Consider the following 26,441-nt stretch of genomic DNA (forward strand, 5'->3'; position numbering starts at 1 on the left):
TGCTCTCATGTCTACACAAGACCAAGAATGTATCTGCTAACCTTGCCATTTACAAACATTTTCCTTAGCTTCTGATTTGCTCAAATGTCAGGGGGATCAATAGGCTTTCTTTACACTGTGAGGTGTAAACTGGGGTAGTCTATTATAGCACTTTACCAAAGAAAAATCAGGGAAAGGGCAACATTTATCCTGACTCAAATAATGAGATTATGACGAGCTGAAATTAAGTGATACTGGAAGATAACTGACTGCTGATTGTTTTAATTGGGAATTTAACTTATTGTTCTTCATGGCAATTAGGTGTTTGCTCCATATTTGGTAAAAAAGAGAAGCACAAGGGACAAAGACCCATCAACCGTAACGAATTCTGATTAATTTTTGTATATATGCACAGAATTAAGGAACATGTTTAAATTTGGCATAAACTCCACTGTTCACAAGGCCTGGTTACGTTTGATTCTATTATCAAACTGAAAGGTACAGCTTGAGGTGGAGTTTGTATTGCATGACTGAATACTTCAACACAGTGTAGTCACGCAAAAGTCCACATGGCTAGAAGAGGCCGTGATCACTTTTGAACATTTTCAACCAAAGACAAGTTCACACACTAAACCGCAAACATTTTAAATATGAATTTAAAACAATGAAACAACTGTAAACCTGTAACTAGTGCTACAGTAAAAATCTATTTCTATTTTTATAATTTATTCCTCCATGTTTTAACTTCATATGTTTCTCCACTCTGTCCATTATCTTTCCATCCTCTGTGTCTCAGTCTGGCTGATATAGCCTGTCTTGCAACTCAAACAAATACTGTTAAATCCCATCATCTCTGAAACCAGACCCTCTAATCTCACTTGAGACCAACTTAACAGGTGCTATCACATCATGACATTGTTTTTTTTTTCCTCAGTCCAGCTCAGGATATAACAACGCAAACACACTCAAAATATTATGCTGACATGGGTTTAGATTACAGCTGCTTGTGTTTGAAATGGTTGCAGTAATGGTTGGGAAATTCTCCTGTAAATGACGGGCCAAGCACATCAGCAGATGAACTTTGATTAAACGTACATATTGACCCAGCCTTACAGAGCAGAGCAAGATTGTGAGAAACACCCCAGAAATCTCCAGATCCCTGTCCGTACACCAACATGTGTGTTTTACAACAGAACCCCTCTCTTCCCCTCAGTCCAGCATCCAATCCCTGCGCAGCCATGTAGCACTCTCCCTAAAGAGTGGGAGGCCTCATGAAGGGCTGGCACTGAGATATGGCAGTTTGGCAAGAGGTGGCATTTGCCAAGGTCATTCAGCATGTGTGTGTACCACCATCTCTGCTGCACGACCATATTTAAACATATTATACTGGAGTATAAGAACAGCACAGATGGGCAATTTTTGTAGTCGAGCTTATAATGCAGTATGCAGAGCAGAGGCCATCTTATGAGGCTGAGTGGAATATAAGGAAAGGCAAGGCTTGCTGCTGTTGTTTGTTTTTTAATGGGCCAGCAACTGAAGCTGAACCTCAAATCATCATAATGAGAGAGAATGAGGTCCACATATGCAAGGGGGAGGAAAGGAAGGTAGTTAAGGAAATCAAGTCAAAAGAGAGAGAGAGAGAGAGAGAGAGAGAAAGAAGGGAGACCAGAAGAAACACGGAGGGTGGAGAGGAAAGGAGAAATAAGGGGAGAGGAAAGAGGGTGAGAAATGAGAGCGAGAGAGAGATTCCTCTGCATCTCTGATTTGCTTGGGTGATATTCATCAGAGCGACAGAGCATAGGGAGGAATAGATGGAGTGAGGCAGCAACAAGGGTGAAGGGAAAAGAGAGAAAGAACACAGAAGTATTTTTTGTCTCTATAAGCCATTTGTTTTTATTAAGCCTGTCCTTGTAGCTGTTTCATGCACTCTTCACTGGTTTGTATTTGTTTATGTTCGGTTACAGGAGCATGAATATAGTGGTATTACAAGCTTAAGGTAAAGTGTTGCAGTCAAAACGTCTAGATTTTTGTATTTGCTGTACAAAGTAAAGAAAAAAGGAGAGGACAGGATGCTAAAAGAGACCGCAATTGGAATTTAGCCTGCCTAAATACTATTACTTTTAAGATGGATTTTATTGCTCATGGAGGAAGTCACATATTCCTCCACAAAAATGACACATTTCAGTAACGAGGCCTAAAATCTACAGCACATGCCTCCTTGGGCCACTCAGTCACCAAGTATTAAGACATATGATCACATTTTTTTTTCTGCTGGCATTTAGAAAAAGGATAATGCCACAATGTTTAACGTAAAATGTGACTTTTGTTGTTTTAAACAGAACCCTCTCACTGCCGTCGAAACAGACTGGTCATTTGGAATAACAAGAGCTTCTGAGTAATATGCAAGATGAATGCGATCATAATAAATGTTGCCCAAAAAGCTTCATGCTGTGAGAAAAAGCAAGACTGAAGAATATTAAGAGCCTGGGCGCAGCACAGTGAAGAGAGGAGAAGAAGCTGGGAGAGAATGAGAGGGATGCGGGGAGGGAAGGAGGGGGGATGGAGGCAGAAGAGAGGGAATGTGACAGAGTGGTGACAGAGAGAGAGAGTGGAGCGCTGTGTGTGTCAGGACTGTGTGTGTCTCTGTGCTCGTGTCCCTAGGCGCAGGCAAACATTAGCTGCATTAAGTGAGCTGACAGGTCCCTCCCCATTACCACTACTGGTGGCCGAGCGAAGGAGAGAGAGAGAGAGCAAGAGAGAGAGAGAGAGAGAAGTGTGTGTGTGTGTGTGTGTGTGTGTGTGTGTGTGTGTGTGTGTGTGTGTGTGTGTGTGTGTTTGTGTGGGTGGGTGGGTTGGCTGTGGTTTTTACCAAATGTCTGTACAATTCAAAACACATGATGTGCTTCTCCTTTCTGTGCACATGGACGATATTATCATGACACATCTGCATATAAACGGTGCCTGTACACAACAACTTTCATACGTTTCTGAAAGCACACCACAATTACACAAAAACTACACCCTGACACTCTGATGTGGAAAAAATCACTTGCAAAATAAACACATTTTACACAAAGTCTTGACCTCTTGGATGTACACACCACACACACACACACATATGTATTCCCTCGCTACATGCAGAAAAGCAAACTCTATATATCATGCACAGTGACATCCATGCCCTGTCTCTCATAAGAAAGTGTCACTGAGTTTACATATAGTGCACGCGGGCCTCTGTGTGTGCATGTGTACAATGCATCGTTTCTTTTCTGCTTAAATATTGATTGTTGTCTTGTCTGGGGTTCAGGGTTAAAGACCATCTGCTGCCTCCACCCTTCAATTATTCAGTCACAGCACCACCAGCCCCCTACTCCAACACGTACACATACACAGACACAAATTAGTCCCTGGGGGCATATTTTCTGTTTCTGTGTGTCATGATAGCCTAATACTGTGTGCTTCTGTGCCCTGAAAAATGGCTGAGTTACCGGTTACTGATATTCGCATTCATTCAGTCTCCTTCATCACATGGCACAACTAGAATAGAACTCACAAAAGCACAAACAAACAATTCATAAGTCCACAGTGACCGTCAGTTTAACTGCTCACGGCTGAAAGGCAGGAAGTCAGCCCTTGCACTTTAAGAAAGCAGTCGTCTGTGGGGGGCTCGGAGTTAACATTACACTGTGGTAAGGCCAATTCCTCTGCCTGAAGAAGAGCACTGAAGACAAATTATAAGATGAAGTAGAAGATTGACTGCAGGATGTACAGAGAACAATGCAAGGATAGTGTGTAAAAGAACAGACGGGAACGATAGAAAAAGTTGTGCAAAGGAGTTAAATAGTCGTAAAGACCAACTGTGAGGGAGAGAAGCAGTGAAAGACAGAGAAGGCAAGAGAGGTTGTTGACCTCTGGCTATGAAGCTTGTCGCTATAGTGCAGGCGGGGTGGGTGTGAGAGGTAGAGGGGTGGGGGGTGGGGGCTGTTTGTTAGCAAAGATGTTTTTCCTCAAATACAATGTCTCCACGCTGTGGTCTGTGAACATGCACGTAGGTATGCCTGCGTCTGTGTGTAATCTCCCTGGGCAAATCCCTCTTTAGCCAAAGCAGGGAAGAATAGAGAAGAAAAGGAAAAGCCATCTTTATCCAAATCCAATTGCAGCTGGAAGGAGATAGTAGAGTGAGCGAGGTGGAGGAGGAGAAAGGAAGAGGAGGAGAAGACGCTGTAATTTGTCTGAGGGATTACAAGAAGTGCTGGCAGAACATGACTGCTCACTGTGTGTGTGTGTGTGTGTGTGTGTGTGTGTGTGTGCTGTGACCTAACCCTATGAATTCAGAGTACAGCCCCATCAGAGACAGTATTTTGTAACAAAAACACATTTTTTTTGTAAGACAAAAACCATGTTCTGCTAACTCAGGTAAACATCAAACCCTTTGTTGACATAGAGGGTGACGACTGGCCCTCTGTTAGTTCAAAGTCATTATCATTTATTTTTGCTTCTATAAGAGATCGGGGTTTCCTTGACTTGACCTCTTTCACATACTAGTAAAAAATTAATTAAAAAATTTAAAGTACATAAAAAGCATGTAGTTAAACATGTCCAATATGTGGCTCTGCTCCATTGTGCAATCTATATTGCCAGTTTATATATATTTTATTTTATATTGTTTTTGTTTTTTCATGTGCAGGAGTAAAATTATTTTTGACTAAACAGTCCAATGAGTGCTGGATTCAATACTGAAATCAGATAAGACCAACTACGCCTTAAACCCACCAGGTGACTCATGTCAAAACAAATCAATATAAAATGACCATAAAGCTTTTAAATGTAAGTATTTAGTAAGGTATTTTGATGAAACAGGGATAGGAGAGAAGAAAAAAATGAGGGCAAATATGGTGGGAGAGCCAAAAAATGTTGTGGAGCAGAGGAATGGGCTGTAGGCCAGTGTTTGGGTGCCAAGGTTTGATGTGATATGACTGTACGACACACAAGAACGCAGATATCTGCCTGGAGCAGGGTAAGAGTTAAGGACAGTGGAGTCAAATAAGTGTCAGTGTGAACCAACATCAGTGTCTTTCTCTGTCTCTGTGAGTGACAGCGATACGAGGCAGTCTGCCCCCCCACACACACACATGCACACACACAGGTGCCCAACGGCTCTGTGCAAGAACAGCTGTTTTGCTGTGACACACAGCATACACTGCACATCACATCTGATACACAGCAGCTCCTTACCCAGAAACTCATAGGCTACAATGACACACACACACACACTGCTGCTTGTTTCACCAAATACTGACACACTTTTTTAGGCGTTTTTTTACTGTCAGGTTACATTTACAGGCTACGTCTATGTACAGTATTATCCTGCAGTTTAGATGAAGTAAAATGGATGTATGTATAGTACATATCCAAAGGCATAGTTACAGCAGCTATGGCTGTTGCTAATAAGGCAATGAGTGCCTTGTGCCATGTTATTGTTACGCCCCCCTTAACACTCCCAGCGCTCTGAGTGACTTTATGGTGATGAGACATGGGCTTCATTGTCTTAATTGTCTTAACCAATGAAAGCCTGTTGTAGACACCACTCTCCTGGGGTTTCCTTGCCTTTAAAGCCCATTTTTTGCTTAGGGATATCCTATGGTTTGATTTTTGAAACAACACCCAATAGCAAATGGTCAGTAACTATCAATTTAAGATCAACAAATCTCAATAATTTTATCTCCTTCCGTTTTTTCAACCCTAATCTTATGGAGGTGTTGGTGTTTTAATTGGTTTACTATAACTGGCATAAATTGGGCTCAGTGTAGTAACCTGATACTTACATATCAATAGCAGCTCACTGTACAACCTGATATATATCATGACAAAGCGTGTAACAGACACGCCGATCCACGGTGTCCGTTTCACGCTTTGCCTCTCCAAAATGTGAAATGTGCACGCATGCAGAAGTTGCAGTAACCTGCAGTAACAGCAGAGGGAGATTTGTTTTTCAAGACAACATGAAAATAAAATCACGATAAAGTGTTTAAACAGAAATTATTAACACATTTACATGTATATCCATATCAGTCCCCTAGCTTAATCGATTCATTTTGGGGAGACAAAGCGTAAAATGCCTACGGTGGATCAGCGTGTCTATTACACGTTTTGCAATGATACCTGGTTGCACTGTAGTTAGTCACCATGACATCTCGATACTCTCCATGCACTAGGAGTATAAGACTTGAAAGCAGCCTAGATTGCAGTGAGCAGTCATAGTCATAGTTGAAATAAGGGAGATTATGCCCTCCCATAAACCAAAAGGTTCTCTATTATTTAATCATATATGGGCTTATGTTTGCACATGGATATAAAGTACACACGTGCATGCAAGTCATATCACGCAGATGTGTCTTTGCAGTGTCAAAGCACTATCTGGTTTTTTAATCAGGTGATGAATTTATGCTGCGAAATCCTTCACTCCTTTCTTTCCTTTTGATTACCTGCCTTCACTCCTATGGACTAATTCTCTTCTTGTATTGGAACTTAATTAAGTGTAGTCTCTCTTTAGACGTGTGCTCTTACACAGCTTAAAACGAGTACAACAATTAGCACAAGCTGCAGTACTGGTTTCAGTATGGTAAGAAACAGCTACAAATATCTTCCAATAAAGAAATTCCCTGGAAATATTCAGTCAAATGAAGAGATAAGAAGTTTAATAATAGGATAAATGACAAGGTAACGTGAGGTAGGTCATCAAAAAGGACATCGTTAACATATGATGAGAAGTTGAAGACAGTCGTAGACAGTGTTACTTCAGGCAGGCTGTGAAATCAGCTCGGCCTGGTCCTTGCATAAAGTATAACATTTCTTGTGTCATGAGTCTAGAAAGTACTCTATAATCTATTGCCAGATCTACATGACAGTTAGAGCTGCATCTTTTGAAGATAAGATTAAAAAAAAAATCTTATGCCACAGATGATTGTGTTGCTGCTTGAGCCCAGTACATAACACACACACACACACACACATTACAGAAACCATCTAGCTTAAGCAAAACTCAACCTAAAGAGTTGAGTGTGTTTCTGCAGGACAGCAGATCACTAAATCAGGAGCCCAATAATGTAACTTTTTGGCTTGTAACTTAGGAATATGTTATATCTGTAAAAATCATGTTTTTCTCTGCACACTTAAAAAAAAAGCCTTATTTTTTTGTGTTTGAGTAGAGCTGCTAAGCTGATTCTTTTAGTCAAAACACAGCAGGTTTGAAAGAATATTTGCCTTTTCTCCCACTTTTCAATCAATAATAATAATTTTTCATAAATCAAAATCTGTTTTAATCTCCTTTTTTGTGGTTCTCTCCTGTTGCTTTAGTAAACCCATGCTTTTCACTCACAAAGCCACAGGTAGTCCTTGAAAGACCGGAGGAGGTTCTGAGTGCTTTTCGAAGTTTTCCCTCTCTGCCTCTTGTCTTCTATCGGATGGAAGAATGGAGGTGAGGAAAGAAGTGAGGGAGAGGGTAGAACAGAGGAAAAAGACGGAGAATATAAGCCCCCAAAGCAGCACTTAAAGTAAGTCTGCATTATTGATGTGGAGACAAAGCGAAACATTTATTTATCATCAAGGATGTGCAGAAGCTAAGCCGATCCCCGCAGAGCTGGAACAGAGAGAGAAAGAGAGAGTAAGTGAGGGTCAAAAGACAGAAAGAGGCCATGCTGAAAGAAAGATGTCTAAGGAGGCTTCAGTGTGTTTGTGTGAGGATACAGTAGAAGGTCAAGTCTAAGATGTGTCCTGCGCATTTTATCTAGTCTGCTGTGGGATTTCCTCTGGGCTGAAGGATCAAGACCAGGCCAGAGAATTATTTATGAGTCCTAAGCATGCTTCCATATCACACTGTTTAACTGCTGCTGTTACCCCCCCCCCCCCCCCACACACACACACACACAAAACTTGATGTTGTCGCAAGCCCATTATTTTAACATCTTTGTTATTTTAAGACTACAGCTGTGTATAAGTGTCTTATTTGGGATTTAATTGACTACTTTTTCAATTATTGATTCCTCCATTGTAAAGGATTCGAAGAGAAGTGCCCATAAAATGTGCATTACATGCCCCCATGTTACCAGCACAAGTGCACACATACAGTATTAGAGATGTTGACTTTCTCCAAAAACAGAAGGGATTGCAGATTTCCTGCACAGTAGGTAAATGAGAAGCAGATGATGAATGAACAAAGCTTGCGTTGCGTGCAGTAGTTAAGACAACTCAAGCATTAACACTAGTTACCATAGTGATTAAGCTTTGTATTAGCAACTCAAATTGTCACCTGTCGCAACAACGGGGAACCCTTCACTGCATGTCAGATTAGCCATAATGTTTGGCTTAAATAACGCACATTGTTCGGCTGTGACTGATGGATTTGCAGGGAACCGACGTGTGAAAGTGGCTGAGCACTGCATGAATAGTGCGATTTCATCGGCATGGCTGTACATTGTGTGCATTTGTGTACGTGTGTTTGCGTGTAGGGGAGGCCGTTAGGGGATAAGCACTCAATAACAGCTGACACTGAGCTGCCCTCTGCTCTCGCTCACACAAAGGACTATGATTATATTACTGTTTGACTGCCTATCCCTCTCTCCCTCCACCCCCCCGCCCCCCACCCCCCCTTCAGACCCTATACTGCCAAGCTCTCTGTGCACTCAACGGCTAGGATAATTACCACTATTGTGTCTCTCGCGCTCTCTCTCACACACACACACTCCCATGCAAAGTGTGCCACGTGCTTGCCAGCTACCCCATCTGTCCTCTACTCTCTCCCCCTTTTTTTCTTTCTGCTCCCTCCCTCACTTTTTATCTGTTTATGTTTCTGCACCCTGAGACATTTGTTGTTCGGCAGAAAAGGGGAAATCCATTATTGGAAGGGAGGGGTTGGAATAAAGACATGTAATTTTTACTACTTACATTTCTCTCAGCACTATACAGTGGACAGCAGGTTCTTTTCGAGTGGCTAAACACCGATTCAGTTGTGTAAAATGTGGAATAGAATAATGCATCATAGCGGGACAGACTTATTACTGAATATCAATATTCTTCCCAATACCTGATCGTCTCCTCTCTTTATCCCTTTCGAATTCTTCAGCCTTCTGATTTAGCAAAGAAAAAGAAAAGTGAACCGCAGAGAGTGAGAGGGTAGCGAGGGAAGAATAGCGTGTGTGACAATACTGTCCCCTTTATTCCTTTCCTTCCTCCTTATTTCCACAACGAGTTAAACTTTAATGTGTTTTCCCACTCAAGTACTCAGGGAAACTCCTCAGAAATGGCTTTAGTTGCAGAAACACCAGAGTGGTTGTAGTGTGGCTTCTGTGTGTGTGTGGTGGTATTGTGAGAGAAGTAGATTTAAGTGGTAAGTGGCTGTGTATGTATGTGTGTGGCGGTAGATGAGTGGGGTGAGGTCACAATATGATGCTGGAGTCGTGTTTACACGAGCAAGCGAAGCTGCAGACAAATGTAGCCATTAATACCAAAATCCTTTTCCACCATTTCTCCATCTGCCTTTTCTTCATCCCTCCATCCAGTCTCCTCTGCCTGCAGGAACAAATGCATACCTAGAAAAATACTTTCTCACCCTCTCTCTCTCTTTGTGTTAAAGGTTGAGGTGACCACCTTGAGAGTGTATAATTGCTTAATAGCCTGAAAGCTCCCATGTCTACTCCAGAGGCCTTTGCTCAGTGAAGATCGATCAAATACTCTGGCTGCCAGTGACAACTTCGAAGATACATGCACACACACACACACACATGAAACATAGGGGCTAACAATGAGTGCGGCTCAAGAAATGGACAGAGACAGTTAAAGGAAAAGAGAAACAGAGAGTGAGAGGAAAGAGGAGTACCTCCCTTAGTGGCTGCCATGTGGCTTTAGCCATCTGTTGGCAGAGTCTAAATTAATTAGCTCCACTCATTACTAGTTTGCAAGAGGCCTGCAGTCTAAACCAGACACCAGCTCTCCAACTTCCCTTTTTTCACAGTATCTTCTTCTTCACCCTCTCTTGTGACTAAAAAGCTTCCTAGCATAGATTGGACCTTGTGCTGAAATGTTTAACATTATAATGCACATATTAAATTGAACTTGTCATCAACAGACTCACTGTCAGTGTTTTATTTTTAACTTAATCACAGGGATTGGCCAGGCTTGTCTATCTTAAAGTGAAAGCTGATGGAAGAAACTCTTGATCTCATGAGTTTCACTTTCTGGTTAAATAAAGGCAAAACGTTCAAATGTGAGAAACAGTGATATGATATACAAAGTCAAAGGAAAACATTTAGGTGGGTGTGAATTTGATCATATTTCATGGTGAGGCATTATGAGTCTTTTTCACAAATGTGCAGATCAGACGAAATGAAGGAGGAGGATATCAGAGAAGAACTGTAGTTCCTGGTGAGCTGTGAGATCAGTCACAGGCTAAACCAAACACAAAAACACAGCCACAGTTGCACATTCATTGTTGTTGGATCACAGGTAACGTCTGTACAGTTGGAATTCTTCCTATTTGGGTAAATGAACAAAAATCACTGACATACACACTAATATAAATACTATTTTACCCCTAAATTTCATCTCTATTCACTGAAAAATTAACAACTCTTGCCCATCATGTTCCTTGTACCTCCTACACTTCTCTGCATGTTTAGGAGACTCAAAAATGAGAGCTCAACACATTGAAGTTCTCTCTTGAGAGAGAACTGTCTTTGCAAAATATGAACTTTTCTTTAAGCATCAGATTTTTTTGGTCAGGTTTCCTGTAAGTTTTACCTCTGAAAAAAATCAACTATCCCACTATAACTGCAATAATTATTCTCAAATAAAAGACTGGGTATTGCCCAAATCGGGTAAGTTAAAGAAACAACTGTGTGCTGCATGTGAAAATGAATCCAAAACCCTCAGAAATCTCTTGGACCTGGAATCCAGGTCTGTAGTTGGAGACCATTAAAGCCCACAGTGTAGTGATCAGCTGTGATACTAAATTCAAATGTGTAAAACAAATCTTCTATTCATACTGAAACAAAACCACAACCACAAAATCTCAGCGATGCTCCATCTAGACACACCTTCTCTCACCCTTCGCCCTCCCCTCCCTCCTTTTCTCGCCCTGCCCTCTTATCCCACTTTTCCCTCTCATCCTTGGGGAGTGCTCTGTGCCACCGCAGAGACGACAGATGGGGCTCAACATCATCCAGAGAGTGAGAGAGATGGAGGGACAGAACAGGGGAAGGTTGCATTCATTATTTACATCACTTGGTATTGGAATATTAATGCTAAAAGCAATCGGGTAACCCTTCATTAAATTAACTGAAGATGTAGGGAAAGAGAGGAGAGGGTGAGATGGAAGGATGGGGAGTGAGCGAGGCAGAGACAGTGGGAGAGTAGAAAGAAGCACACTCTGTTAAATGGGCCTTAAAATTAGTGAAGCAAAAACACCTCCATTAAGAAAGCCTGCATCTCTCTTTCCCCTCTCTTCTTCCACTCTAACTCTCCCCTTTTCTGCTCACTCCCTTATTTTAAACACCTCTTTGTCTTTCATAAAAATCACTGCTTTACCCACAAGCGCCTGTTCCGAACCTCTTTGAGAAATATGCATTTCTGTGCTGTCCCTCTTAAGTGCCTGTTCAAAATTTAAACATGCTTATGGTGGCAGAAAGTGTCTTTGGTCCCCATGTGCAGCATATCTCTGGAGAGTACTCCTCTGCCTTTTATTCTCTCTATCAATCTCTCCTTGGCAACTTCTTTTTTTCCCTTTATCCTGCATCTTTCTTTCATCACTTATTCTTAGCTCTCTTCTTCCTATCTCTCAATTTCTCCTTGAGTCTGTATCTCTATTTCATCTTCTTTCTCTCCCCAAAGTCCAAAATTATTGTCCCACATACACTTTGAGTGTGCACACACGGAAGAAAAAGCAGACGAAAGCGTAAGTACACAGATGCACAACCATGCATATTCATACTTAAATGTACAAATTCAAGCCCACAGATAGGACACACACAGCACACAAACACACACACACTCTAAGCGTGGCAGAATGCTTCTGTCCTGCACAGCAACACATTGCGTATATGCAGAGCCACTCTCCCTATTAGTGGAACACTGCTACATGCTGTTGACTTCTGGAGAGGAAAACATACAGTCATATTCAGAGGTTATCAACTGATGTTACAATTACCCACCTACCTCCTACACTGAGCATGTGCAACATGCACGTAATAGGTAGATGGCTTCCATACAGTAGGTCAAACTAAAATAATGGCTAACACTGAAAAATTGGGTCATTTTCTGTTGATGGACAAAGAAATTTTAGATTTTTTTAGATGCAAATGATGCCCAGTTGACATCCAATTTTTTAATATAAATTAATAATATAACTTTTTAAATTAGTTATAACTACACTAATCTAGCTAATCTAACTATTTTCAGCAGCACAACTGACTATTTCTATTCATCCATATCTTGATCCATTCAAGCATCAATGCCCTCTTAATTATGGTTTACATGAAGATGTACTATAAAGTATTTCATTTATTTATGTCCTAAGAAAACAGCAGCACAGTGGTAATGGGGCAAGGCACTTATTGACTGCAGGACTCAATTAACAACCTTATGTTTAGCAACCTTTTTACCTGGCTTAGGAAAACACAATAAAGATTTTATTTTGCAGATAGGGTGTTATCTCCAACGACACTTCGATAGGAGTCACTTAACCTGATACAAATGCATATTTTTAACCAGCTTTTACATTTTAATTTTATTCATTTGAGAGAAAATGCTTAAACTGTTACTGAAGATTTAACTTTCTTCATTGGTGACTTGAAAAGAAACAGAAGAAAACACGATGCAGCAATGTACTTCTCTGTATGAAGCAGAATTCTTTCAAATCTTTTGTGGTGGGTAAAATATGCTTGTTCTGGTTCAGTCTGAATTGCAGAAAAATTGGGGCTCTGACGTTGGTTTTGAACCACTATTAATTAGTTATGTCAGTGTGTCCAGGCTACTCTTCCATAATGCTCTTTCACAGTTTATGCATTGATGTTATTGTGAATTAAATATTATTATAATTAGAGAACTGCTTAATAATATTCCGATATTGTGAACTAAAGATAGGCTTAATTAAATGCCTTTAGATAGCTACAGCTTGAGGTTACATGAAAGTTTATGCCGTTTCCATAGCAACAGAAACTAACCTGAATCCGGGATGCCAGGCATCAGAGCAGCAGTTACTTGGCTAATCTGCACCTAACTACTTGTGCAAACACACTGTGTATCCACATGGTGGTTTTAAAAATGTGTGTTTTAAAAATAACAGCAATCACATTTTTGCATGTTATACATTATCCTGCACTTAAAAAACTGAACAGAATTTATTGCATGCCCAGTAAAGTGATGTCAAGTTCCACTTATACCCACACCCTCTAGGGTGATACCAAATGAATTGGGGGATCAGTTTATCAGGTCAGTGTATCAGGCGGATAGAACTGAATATACTGTTTTCATCATACATTCCATAGTGCCACATGACTACAGTCTATATAAGCTGCCACAGCATGAAGATACGTTAATGTTAATAACTGTGTAATAAAAATGAAACTCTTTTTTTTTTTGTTTTCTCATCTGTCCTATAGCTGATTACTCTATCATTCCCACCTATGTTAGTCTAAAATTGCAAAAAAAAAAAAAAAAAAGATGGGTAATGAGAAAGAATTGTAGGTATAAGGGACCAATAGACATCTTTTTTCCAGTCAACAGAAATAAACAAGGCATTCACTTGTCAGCCTGCAGGAAAAGGGAACGCTGTTTATGCAGAGGAAAAGAGACATGCTTACACAGACGCACACACACAAAGAAAATCGGGGGATGCTGGGGATGGATGCCATTGGCGAGTGAGAGTGCTTAAATCAAAATCTCTCTCTACAGTGTTGACATTGCAAGAACCGCCTGATATGTAGCCTTGGCAGGTTTAAGTCACAACAGTGTCATTAACTTCCTGGTTTTCCAAAATTGCACATATACTCTTAAAAGGCCAAAAAGTTAAGACCACTGCCCAGAAAGACTAAAAAATCAAACTTCTAAAGTTTTTCACTTGGACACCTAACACAGTTTTAAAGCAGCTGTGTTTTTCTTAGGATACATGTTTTGGAGGAATGTAAACGCAAAAATAAGTTTGTCGCCCACAGGTTGTTTTCCTTCCTTTCTTTCTTTTTACCAGCTTTTAATGTTGTATTTGTATGCAAGCAATTGTAGCTACAATAGAAAACAATATGTTTTATTTTGTAGAGAGGCTGCATCTGACACATCATTCATTTTCAACTTGGCTGCAGAGATGTAGTCAACAAGGATGAATGAGCTGTAGTGTGAGCACTCAACTGTCAATCTGTGCTCATACACAAGAGCTTTGTCCACAAGTGTGGGTGGGGGAGTGTGTCTTTGTGTGTGTGTGTGTGTGTGTGTGTGTGTGTGTGTGTGTGTGTGTGTGTGTGTGTGTGTGTGTGTGTGTGTGTGTGTGTGTGTAAAGCTGACTCCAGGGAGAATGTACCAAGGCTAAAATGACTTTCAACTGAAATGTATATGAGATTCAAATTACATTCTCTTTTTCCACTATACTCTCCCTTCCCGCACTCCTCTCACCCTTTCTTTGTCTTCTGGGAGCCTTAGTCAGCTAAGCTTAGATGTAAAAAGATCGCCTTCTTTCTCTTGCTCTCTCACACACCAAAACATACATTCTTTGTCAGAGGGCAGTTGGATGTAGGAATAGTACTGAAAGACAAAATATAGTCAGGTTATAAGAAAGCTTCCATTAAAAAATGACCTGCAGTATGGCAGCGTGTTTCTCCGTGCTGCATTCAGTGACAACTGGTAAGTGAAAGTCTCCAGTGTCTAGGAAAATTCAAAGAAAAAAAGTTCAATGTAATGCTCTTTCTAAGTCTTGATGTTATTCCACATAATGGAACCTTGGACAATAAAAATAAAGTAGAGCTTCTCTACGTATGAGTTCGGCTGAATGATAATTAATTTAGTCCTTTAGCTCACTTGAAACTGTGGCTGTATTGTCATAATTGATTCAAGCTCTCACTACTAGCTTAACATTGTTAACTTTACTTCATGCGCAACAAAGCAAACCTGGAGGTGGCAAGGTTTTTCTCCTGGCTTTGTGCATTGAACACCTGGAGGTTGAAAAGGACACAATTTTGAGTTGTGATTTCCCACCTACAAAATGTGTCACTGCATTGAAAAACAGATGAGAACGTTCTTTTGACTTGGCATAAAGTCTAAGCCAAGTCAAAAGCTGTTTCAGTGACTGCTCAGACAGTCGCTGTCCAAGAGAAAAACATTGCTCACAAAACACCACAAAATTGCAAAATTTGCCAAAAAATAAAACATGAGAAGAGGCTACATTCATTTTGGCACCACAATTGTTGGCTAGATGAAGCATGAAACATGAAATATGATAGTGTCCACAACTTCAGCATAGCGTAGGCTGAAATACAAGGGCATGGTGTCGGCCGTGAGCTGCTAATACACCTGGGCTGCTACTATAGATGGTGCTGCGAATGCAAGTTTGTAAACCAAAGCACTAAAACAGAAACTTAAGGCTTAGCCTAAACTTTGTCTCTGTTCTGTCACTTTAACGCAATAAAACTCAGGAGTTTTGTTTGAAAAATCAGATACACCCATTACAGTAAAGACAAATTAAGCAGAATGACTTCTAAGAAACGCATAAACATTTCCAAATATCTGCACAACACTGCAATCGTGTATTCCCATTAACTGGGGGTGAATTCTGGGGAGGACTGGGTTCTGTTTTGGGGACTTAGTAGAAGTTTTAATGACTTTATGTTATGGATAAATCATTATATTTGAATAAGGTGCATTTTTAACTTTTTTAAAAGTGGATTTTTAAAACAAAATGTTTAATTTTGTTTGTTGACCACACCAAAAATCGGATTATTAATAGCAGTATCCTTTATTTAGTTTGGGTGCTTATAAATGAAAAAGCAAAAAGTTGGAGGATTCCTCCAAAGACATTTGAAACTCACATTTCTGTTTTCAAACAATGTCCCCAGTGAGTGAGAGGAACAAAAACCCAGATTGCCCTGGGCATCGTAAAACAATGGCTATGCACATGAACAAAACAGACAAAAAACAAAATGGAAAAAAGAAAAAAAAACAGGCTGCACTTTCAAAATACCAACAGCTAAGGTACAGAAAGTGAGCGCAGAGAAAATAGGTAGGTGAGGGAAGAATAGGAAGAGGGCAGACACACTGAAAATAGCAGAATGTGAAGAAAAATAATGATGCAAAACAAGAGGCGATCAAGTGGGCCTGATAAGCGCTTGAGAGGAATAAATGTCAAGTCAAGCAGTAAGAGAACCCTAGGAGGCAGAGGTAAAACAGAAAGTGAGAAAGTGAGAGTGCATTTATGACACAAACAAACCAGATATGGAAACATGAAGGGCAGATGTGAATCGGTCTATAATGGATCTGAGCTGCTTGCACCACTTTGTTGCTGCAGCTAAATTAAAATACGAACCGAAAACTTGAAAAAAAAAAAAAGGTATTGACAAAAAAACAACAACAACACCAACTCTAAATGTGTTATATTCCACCGACTTCTATGAGCTATTGATGTGTGTGCGCTGATACGGAGGCATATGTCTTATGGGAGTCCTCAGGCCATCTCATAGATCCCAGAGAGCTCATTGATTAGCTATTAATAAAACACAGAGATGGCACTGCTGACAAGGGAGATCAGTGGGCTCACACACATGCGCTCATGTACTTAGACACACACAGGCAGATGCACATCTGAATTTAACAGATATGACAGAGGTTATGTGAGGTTAGAGGGAAAGAGTGGGAAGGGCGGGAAAGTCCAGAAATCCAATAAAAATGGCAAGTGTCAAAAAGGGTAAAATAAAAATTGAGAAGGACTAAAAAAAAGGAAGTGCAGGCCAAATGTGCAAACCTGTTTCACCTGTCTTCTTATTCTACGGCTATCTCGCTGTCCTTTTACTTTAAAGCTCTCTGTCTCTCCCTTACTGCCTCTGCTTGTGTCCACTGTGGGCTGCGTGTCATGGGTCTGTCGGCTGTCGCCATCCTGACTTTGATTAACTGTGATCTTTCAGCCCAAAGAAAAGAAGTGGATCCAGAAAAGTGAGAAGAGTGCCAGAGGCAGACAAAGAGAGGTAGGAGGAGGAGCTCCTCAAGCAGATGGACACGACGCTGGTCAGACCAAGACGTGTTCCAGAGAGAGAAAGAGACTGGAAGGACAAAGAAATAGAGAGCAATGCATCAAGCAGAACACATTTTCATCTCTTTTCTGCTTTATTTGCTCCAATTTTCATCCATTTTGTTCCCGGTCCAACACCCCTCTGCTTTCCTCCTCCTCCTCTTCCTCTTCAGCTACCCTGCCTCCTTGCACCCTCCCTCTCTCTTCTCCTAGCATGTACATCTTCAGGTCATGGGTCATTAAGTCAGCTCCAGCGGGGATGTGTTGGAACAGGATATCTCTCATATTGCCCTGCCCCCAGCGCACTACTAAAAACACAAATACACAGAAACACATGCATGTCTACAACTACAGATGCACATAGGAATGCTCTGTTTTCTTTCTTTTCCTTTGCTTATGTAGCCTTTTCTTTAACACAAATGTAACGACTAGACACATTTTTCGACCTGCCGACACTCAACTTCAGCATTATCTGCTGCGATTACAGTCGTCAAAGTCATCATATTCTTGACTCCGAATGAAACATTTTCAGTGTTTAATGGCAACACTGCACTCTGTACACAGCAGGGCTGAACTGAAAATGATCAATAATGATAAAGCCTCACATTTTATCATTAACCAATTTGTCCACAAATGGCAGAAAATTGTCACAACATCACAACTTCTAAAAGTCGACAATGATGCAAAGAAGAAGCAAATCGTCTTCTATAAAACCTGTTAGGAATTTGTGGTATTTTCATTTTTTCTCAAGAATGACTTAAACCATTAATCAATTAATTCCAAATCGTTTTTTTTTTTCTTTCTTTAGTTTAATCAGCCGGTGGTGTTTATGGAAGCTTATTTCGGCCATTAAAAAAGAAAAACCTGAATTTTCAGTTATTATCTCCAAATTTTGACTTACTTACTTGAAATTTCAAGTTATTTTAGTTAGTTGAAATTTTAAGATAATAGCTTGAAATGTTTACTTAAAACAGGCTTCTGTATGGTTTCACCAATCATACACTATTTGATTTTTTGAAGAAAACAATAAATATTGGCCCACAGCACAGTTTTTTTTCTAACTTTAAACAGTTCCAGCTCATATTTTCTCACCTACTTAAGAGTGCAGTTCAACCATTTGAAGCCAATACATGATGCAGTTCTCTTTTTTCAAATAAAGGTAAAATAAGTAACTCGTGTCAAACACAAACTATGGTGTTTGTCTACTTAAAATGAGCAGCAGACCAACTTAAGCAAAGGTCACACAAAGTGAATTCACCCTACAGCTTAAGCACATGTGACAAACACTGTCACTGCAAATTCCTGCTTGCAGATTCCAACGCACGCACTTACACACACACACACACACACACACACACACACACCCAGCACACACACACATACACACAAATGTGCATACAAGTGCAGCTCTTCACCATGGTTTTTGTGCACTGTCAAACAACATTAGATCGCAAGGAGGTGTCAGTGGGATAATTAGAATAACACATCCACTGCATTCTTCATTATGTGTGTCATCTTCACTTACTGGCTCTGCTTCCTCACTGACACCACCCATACTCCCACCCCTGACAAACACACACAATCCTAACCAATCTTACAAGTGACATGCTTTTTTAGGCAAGTTATGCTCCCCATTAGTGATGATCTGAGGTAAAAATCTAATTGTCTGAACCTCTATTATGTATTTTTTTCCCCTAATTAGCTTCTTGGGATGGAAGAGGAGGAGAAAGGCAGCAGCGATATACAAAGTTAAAGCTCCGGCGTCACTACTTGAGGAAGAAGTTGTTGGCGAGATCACGGTGGGTGATGAGTAATGCTCTGACGTCGGCTCTGCAATTGGCACAATATCTGACAGCAATTCTGTCTGCTGGCATGTACCTAGTCAGTATTGTAAGGATATACGTGGAAAGATCCAGGGCACGTATCCAGTCAGTCATAAATATGCAAACCTCATGGGAGGTAGATCTGCAACAAAGCCTATATAACAAGAAACATACAGTGTAACATGAAAGGCACACCGGTCAACAGGTCACAAACACACACACACACACACGGATGCATGAGAAATTCGCGTGAATGTGCTTCTGAACACCTTGTGCTTAATGAATAACTAACTAGCTGAGAGGAAAAGGGAGCCATCTTCTCTGAGTAACGCCAAATGAATTCGCCGAAGCGCTATGCAAATGTTCCCTGGGCTAACGAGACTGCCTGCATGATTGGAGTGCCATTGAAATTCTCCTCGTGCACAACCCTCTCTCACTTCCTACCTCCCTCTCTCCCTCCTTCAATCTCCCTCCATCTCTCCCGCCATTTCAATCTCTATGCAGAACATCCATGTTCCTGAGCATGTACTTTCTATCTATCTATCTATCTATCTATCTATCTATCTATCTATCTATCTATCTATCTATCTGAAATCTACAAAATAGAATTTCTTTTCAATATTCAAATCATGTTATCCACAAAGACAAACACAGCGGCCCTATCAGTGCCTGGACAGCAGTGAATGCCCCTGTGTCTGACTCTCTTTCTGTCTGTCTCACTGACACAGCTAGCACACACACGCACGCACACACACATGCGCACACAAAGTCCGCTCAAACAGAGCAAGCTCAGAGTCACTCTGCACCTGTTCTCTCTGTAAAACATCCAAACACGAGTGCTGAATAAATAACCCAACCTAACATGCATCACTGCCAGAATCGGACACACACACACACACACACACACAGCCCATAAACACACATCAATAAGTAAACAGCACCCATTTCCCCTCCACAGTTACCCCCCTGCCTGCCCTCTTCCCCCACCTTTACCCTAGGTATGAATGGTAACCATTCTAAAGACAAACACACATAGATGTGCACCATGTGTGTAATGGTTAATGGTTAGATACTAACAGGAACAAGTAAAGAAAGTCTAAAGAAAAATGAGAAATGGAGGGGAGAGGGGAGGTAGGGGAGCATTAAGTACTTGTCAGATGCATCTTTAATGGTAGGCCCCACTGGCTTTAAAGCCCCTGGCCTTCTCTCCCTCCCTGGGGTGCTGGGGACAGCAGGAAATCTCAGCGCACACACCTCTTTCTTTGTCCATCTGTCCAACCCCTTATATGTCCTCATACACCTACCCACCTCATTCCATCATCCCTGCATCCTATGCCCACTTTCCCATCTGCATAATTTAACATGTCATGCTTTTGTGCCACTTTGTCTCTCTCTTTTTCTGCCTATTCTGCCATTTTTCAGCCTATCTGTTGTTCACTTTCAGGCCTGATGGAGTGGAAGAAAAAAAGACGATGCTTTGTCACTTCACTATTTCCTAATAAGTGCCTCTAGAAAAAAAGGGCGGGAGAGGGATAAAGTTAAAAGTGGAAAGACAGAGGGGTGGGAAGAGTACAGGTCCTCTGCGGAGTGGCTACAAAATGGAGACTGGGACAGAAGCTACTGCAGCTGTGGTGACGCTACACTTCACAGAGAGAGAGGCAGTGTGTGTGAAAGAGAAGGGGGATTAAACAGCCTCAATCAATGCAAAAAAACACAGACGTCACACTTTTCCACACCCTCTTCACCCTCGATGTTTACGCTTTCTGTTGTTATCTCCCGCGATATCAACTAATCAATCACTTAGTATTGTTCTGTGACTCTATTTGCTTGTTCAAACTATTACAATTTTCAAAAATATTGTAACATTGCAAGTGTCTTCTTTCTCATACTAATAAAGATTGTTCTTTAAGAAGCCATACATTGTTTAAGATAAACGAAAACAACTTAATTGTGTGTGTTAATCTCTTTATCCCTTACCCTGGTTTAATGCTGTAATATGACTCACAATGTTCTCATTAACATTTAATGAAGCATGCTACTCAGATGCCACCTGAATAGTTCATTCAACCACAGTATGTAAATGTGTAATTCAAATAAGCTGTAGTTTCTTTGGCTCTAATGAAGCAAGCGCATTATATCTAAGTGTGTACAGTTTGCAGAACTGACTCAGCTGCCTCACAAAAGAAAGGAACATTAAAGAGACTACACTGACTTCATGTGTAGCTATTACATAAAATAAAGACCATTCCTGTAAATGTCTGTTGGCAAACTTTGATATTTCTATTTTAACTTCAGTATTTTATGGTGACATTACTAAAAGCAGGTCTATAAGAAACATAAAATCCTGAAGTTTGGGGTTATGTCTATCATGGTCCAATCACAGATGCTGATGATATTGTTGAATGTGTTGCTTACTTTTGGACATTTCCTTTCCCACAAATACAATTAAACCCATGGCAATCATTTATTAAAATTAAGAATAAAATTAACATCTAAGTCTGCACATTGCATTTTTGTTTCCTTGGCCCTTTCGAGTGCTGCAACAAGTGTTATGCCCCTGACACACGCCTGATGTAGAAATCAGGGACACATTCTGGGATTATAGGAAAACATGCACAAGTGAGAAAATACATATAGTTACAGGATGGCAGGAGAAAAACTGATCATCTTTCAAAGGAAAAGTATGATCACACCATATAAAACCCAAGCTTTTACAGTGCAAACGTGTAAAACTTTGGCATGCATTTCCAAAATACTTAAAGTAAACTGACATATGCTTGACAATTCTGCTGTACGGTTTTAGGTCAGTTATTAGCTATTCTCGATAACAATACATGCATAATATGTATCCAAGGTGTGTTTGCAACTGAACCTCTAATGACCAATCATCTTTAAGCGGGGTTTGATTGCATGCAGGTAGAGAGCAAAATTTACACAGCTTTGTTAATGTACCTGCATTCATAAACTCTCTGCTGGACGGATTAGGAAGTGTTGGCTCAAATATCTGTCTTCTACACTGGAAGCTCCTAGATATTGGCTGTTGTCCCTGTTAACAGAGTGGCCAACAGGTTTATTATAATAATATGTATATCACACAGGCACATAGTGTCACCGACAAGTCACACACAGTGCTTCATCATCCTAATCCAGACCATGGATGATGGACTATATAGTTTGTAATGCAGGAAATAAAGAAAGAAAGATGCTACATATGCTGATATGTCCTCTGTATGTGTGTGCGTGCGTGCACATGTGTGAGTGTGGTGGAGATGAACCGTGGTGATGCACTTATAAAAATCAGGCAGCGATGCATCCTCACACCTTCCTCATTCCGCCCGCCGGATCGCACCCGTTACCATGGCGACCAGATAAAACTCACAATGTTTTAAGCTCCAACTGGAGGAGGAGAGCGATACTAACAAAGTGACACGCAAACACTCACACATACACACGGATGAAGTTCCTTCGTACACATCGCTGTCAGAGCATACTCTTTCAGTTCCCTAACTGACAAGCAAACAAATGTTAATTTTCTAACCGACAGCAACACCAGCAAACCATCAATTAAAGGGAGAGGCATGGCTAGATAGAGAAGTAGCACGAGAAGGGGAGGAATATGACAAGGGAGTAAAATCCACGATAGCCAGTCAACACGCAAAGCTTCGCACTGTTTGACTGTCTGCCTGTCTATCTATCTGTCTACTCCCCCACAAATCGCTCCACGAACAGGCCTCAACGCAAACAGATTTGGCTGTCAAATAGTGACATGACACCCAGGCAGGGTCGTCTCACAGTGAGGCCAGCTGTCAGCAAACACCCTCCTGCCTCTTCATCAAAGCCCATTCAAACTTAGCTTTATTGACCAACACAGCCGTCTGTTTGACATGTATCATCCTGTCAAGCCAATACCTTGGCATACAGTGTCCCTAATAAATGGCAAACCACTAGAGCATCTCGAGCGCTATCGAAAGACTGAAAGCTGTACATGCCACCAGGAGCTGATAGATGAAGTGGATGGATAGATGGATGAGGTGTATGGTGGAGTGCAAGTGGGGTGGGTGGGGCCCGCACATGAATCCTCTGTGTCTCTGTTTGTGTGTGTGTGTGTGGTTATGATGCTGACACAGGCCACCAGTCTGTACCAGGGTTGAGGAGGCGGCGTCAAGCCAAAGATGGACAGAAAGAAGAAGAGATGCACTGTGTCACCAATAAAACATATTCATCAGGACTGAGAGGAGAAGAAGTAGAGAAGAGAAGGACGCGAAGGAAAAAGGGAAAACAAATACTCTCAAGTATTTTGAAATGCCAGCTCAGATATTTCGGGATTATATTACTTAGTAAACAATTGGAAAATCAATTAACCATTTTGTTTAAAGATGCCTTATTAGACATCTTCATATGTGCGGAAATGAAAAAGTGACCATTTATAATCATCTAAAAGAATAAGAACAAGAAAAATCCAAGAAGAACAAATATGTGATTGAAAGTTATGATGGTGATCATTGAAATAGTGACAACTGATAACCTGACTGATCATTTCACCTTAAAAATTGTGTTTCAGTTATTGAAAATGAAACAGATTATTGTAGTTCGTGCAGTGATAATTCACTCAAATGGAATCAATGGAATGTATAGTTTGTTTCTTAAAGATTATGGATAACATGAACTGGTCACAGCTGAAAGCTCAAAGAGCTGCTCATTCAAATGTGTGTGTGTGTGTGTGTGTGTGTGTGTGTGTGTGTGTGTGTGTGTGTGTGTGTGTGTGTGTGTGTGTGTGTGTGTGTGCATACTTTTGCTTGTCTATATGTGCATGCTTTACCAAAGGCGTCCATCACGCGATCAATAACATACTCCCACTGAGCTCTTGCACACAGCCATGATACAGTGGCTTTAGCAAATACACATACACACACACACATACAAACACACACACAGAGCTATGAGTCAAACAGACTGGCCCGGTCTCACCACTCTCACACTGAGGGATCCGTGACAAGAGAGAGGGGAATCCAACAGCAAGCTTTATCGATCCAGACTGGAAACCCCCCTCAGGCCACACACACACACACTTACTATAGTTATGCTGGATCAATGAGTGCTCCTGTGTGAAGGACAGAGCAATATAGAGAGGCACACAAATACACAGACACCTTTATAGACACACTCACACACAGTGTTGAGAGATGAAACAGGCAGTCTGTATCAGAGAGCAAGATAAGGGGCAGAGAACAATGCGTATCATCTGACCTAAACAGTCTCATCTGACACCCTGCAATTTGCCATTGCTCCATGGAGCAAATGTTAACACTGCAACACAAGCCTGAACACATACTGTAGATACACACGAGTGCCAATGCACAAGCATAGCAGCACGCAGGAGGCCCATACTGATATTTTCACTCTTCAGTTAGACAGTGAATGATTTGTTTAGAGGATCAGATGAAACAGAGTGAACAACACCAGACATAAGAGAGCCCTAGAGGTGTTGCTGCTCTCTTTTAGGTGACTGTGATAACATCAAATTAGACACACACACACACCCCAGTCCACACACACCCCTCGGTCCTCCTCTTTCTCTCTCTCTCTCTCTCTCTCTTGCTTTCTCACTTTCTCTCTCTCACACAAACACAAATAGCACATGTCTGCTAATGTCTGATTTATCCACAGAACACAGCTCTGAACCACAGCAGTGACAGTGACTGAGCAGCCAGGAATGTGTCAGGCAAAGGCCATTTCATCAGCCTTATTTTTGAATGAATGAAGCATTCTGTCATCTTCTCTCACTGGGACCAGTACCAGCAACACAAATAAACACAAATAGATTGATTATTATTGATAAAGAGAAATCAACAATCACAAGAAAGTCCATTACGTTCTGAAAGCAAACCACATTTTTTTTTTTAAAAACAAACAAACAGAAAAACATCCCTAGATTTAAAGCTTGGACTTCATTTGCAATAACAGAGAAAATTCTTATTTCTCCACCTGCAAATATTCCATTTATGTAGTGGAATGAGATTAGATCATTTGCTTTCCATTATTAACCACAGACACAAACAGAGTGAGCATGAACGTGGAAAATGAACCTGAAGCTTTTGTCTGCAGTCTTAGTTTGGGCTTTTTGATGAATCATTGATTATGAGTGGCTGAATCTCCTACCAGGGACAATGGCGACGGTGTCTTTCTCCCAGGAAACAACGCTGACATACTCCTGGACAGCTGAGGGGATGAGGCACTTGAACACGGCAACATTACCCCGCATGGAGCGCTGGTCGGCCACACGGACTGTGTAGGGCTCCCTGAACACTGGTATGTGAAGAAAAGAGCTGATATTAGTCACTAGATGTACACTGGGTGAGAGTGACAGTGGACACTTCAGTTTAATAAACCTCGATCTGATATTAATACTGATATTTAAAAATTACAGATGAATGCTGATATCATAAATTGGGAGTCTGCACAAACTGTGATATGAGAGGTATAGTTTACTTTTATGCTTTAATTTAATCAAATCTACATCTCTCAAATAGCGTTTTATATACAATTTAGTCCACAAAGGCTGTCAACAGCCCACAAAAGTCTTTAAAATGTTTAGTCAAGCAAAGTACCACAGGAGGGCTACCATACAGCCAAATCATAAAAAGATTGGGATACTCTATAATAGAGTTCAGACACGTAAAGGCAATATGTAATTACAATGTAAGAACACAAGGTAAAGATAATCTGATAATAATGTGTTACATTTTCATTGAAAACATTTATTCTTCCTTTTAAATTAAGGAACTAAATTCATAAAATTACATATTTGTAATATCATTTGTTGTGTTTCTCTTTACTTTCTACCGTACATACTGGTATTTAGTGTAACATGTTACACAGTAACGGGCTACTGTAATCACATTACACTTTTCAATAACATGTTACTGTATTGCATTAAATTCAGTAATTACATTACATTTGCAATTATGTTGTTATAAAGGTTCTTCAGTTCTCTACAGGATGCATCAACAGAAACAATAAAAACACCAAACAGGACTTTTTCTTCCTGCACTTGTACTGAAATCCAGAGTAACCATAGTTTTTTTTTTTTTTATTTCCTAATTAGTTTTTTATTTTTATTTTCATTTTTAATTCAATTTAACTTCATTCAAAGTAATTTTTTAAAATATGTTTAGCCCTATGACAGCTGGGATAGGCTCCGGCAGCCCCCGCGACCCTGAAAAGGATAAGCGGAAGCGAATGGATGGATGGATGTTTAGTTTAATTTAGTTTAGTCTCTTTAATTATTATCTTATAGAGGGCTTATGTCAGAGGTAAGATTTAGGAAAATAAGTATCAATATTAAAATAAAAACACTTAAGTTTTTGAAAGCATTACCTCAC

At 40.5% G+C, this 26,441-nt stretch overlaps 1 protein-coding gene across 2 annotated transcripts in view; it reads right to left on the reverse strand.

Moving 5' to 3' along the window:
* The window catches only part of LOC120720036 (Down syndrome cell adhesion molecule-like protein 1 homolog), a 99,095-nt gene that overhangs the window by 54,446 nt on the left and 18,208 nt on the right, over positions 1–26,441 (reverse strand). For both annotated transcript variants that reach the window (XM_040009635.1, XM_040009636.1), the window contains exon 3: positions 25,219–25,365. In XM_040009635.1, the coding sequence (XP_039865569.1) occupies positions 25,219–25,365 (147 nt within the window). The remainder of the gene's footprint in view (positions 1–25,218; positions 25,366–26,441) is intronic.

This window comes from Simochromis diagramma, unplaced genomic scaffold (genome assembly GCF_900408965.1).
Source record: "Simochromis diagramma unplaced genomic scaffold, fSimDia1.1 OVJJ01000344.1, whole genome shotgun sequence".
NCBI lineage: Eukaryota > Metazoa > Chordata > Actinopteri > Cichliformes > Cichlidae > Simochromis > Simochromis diagramma.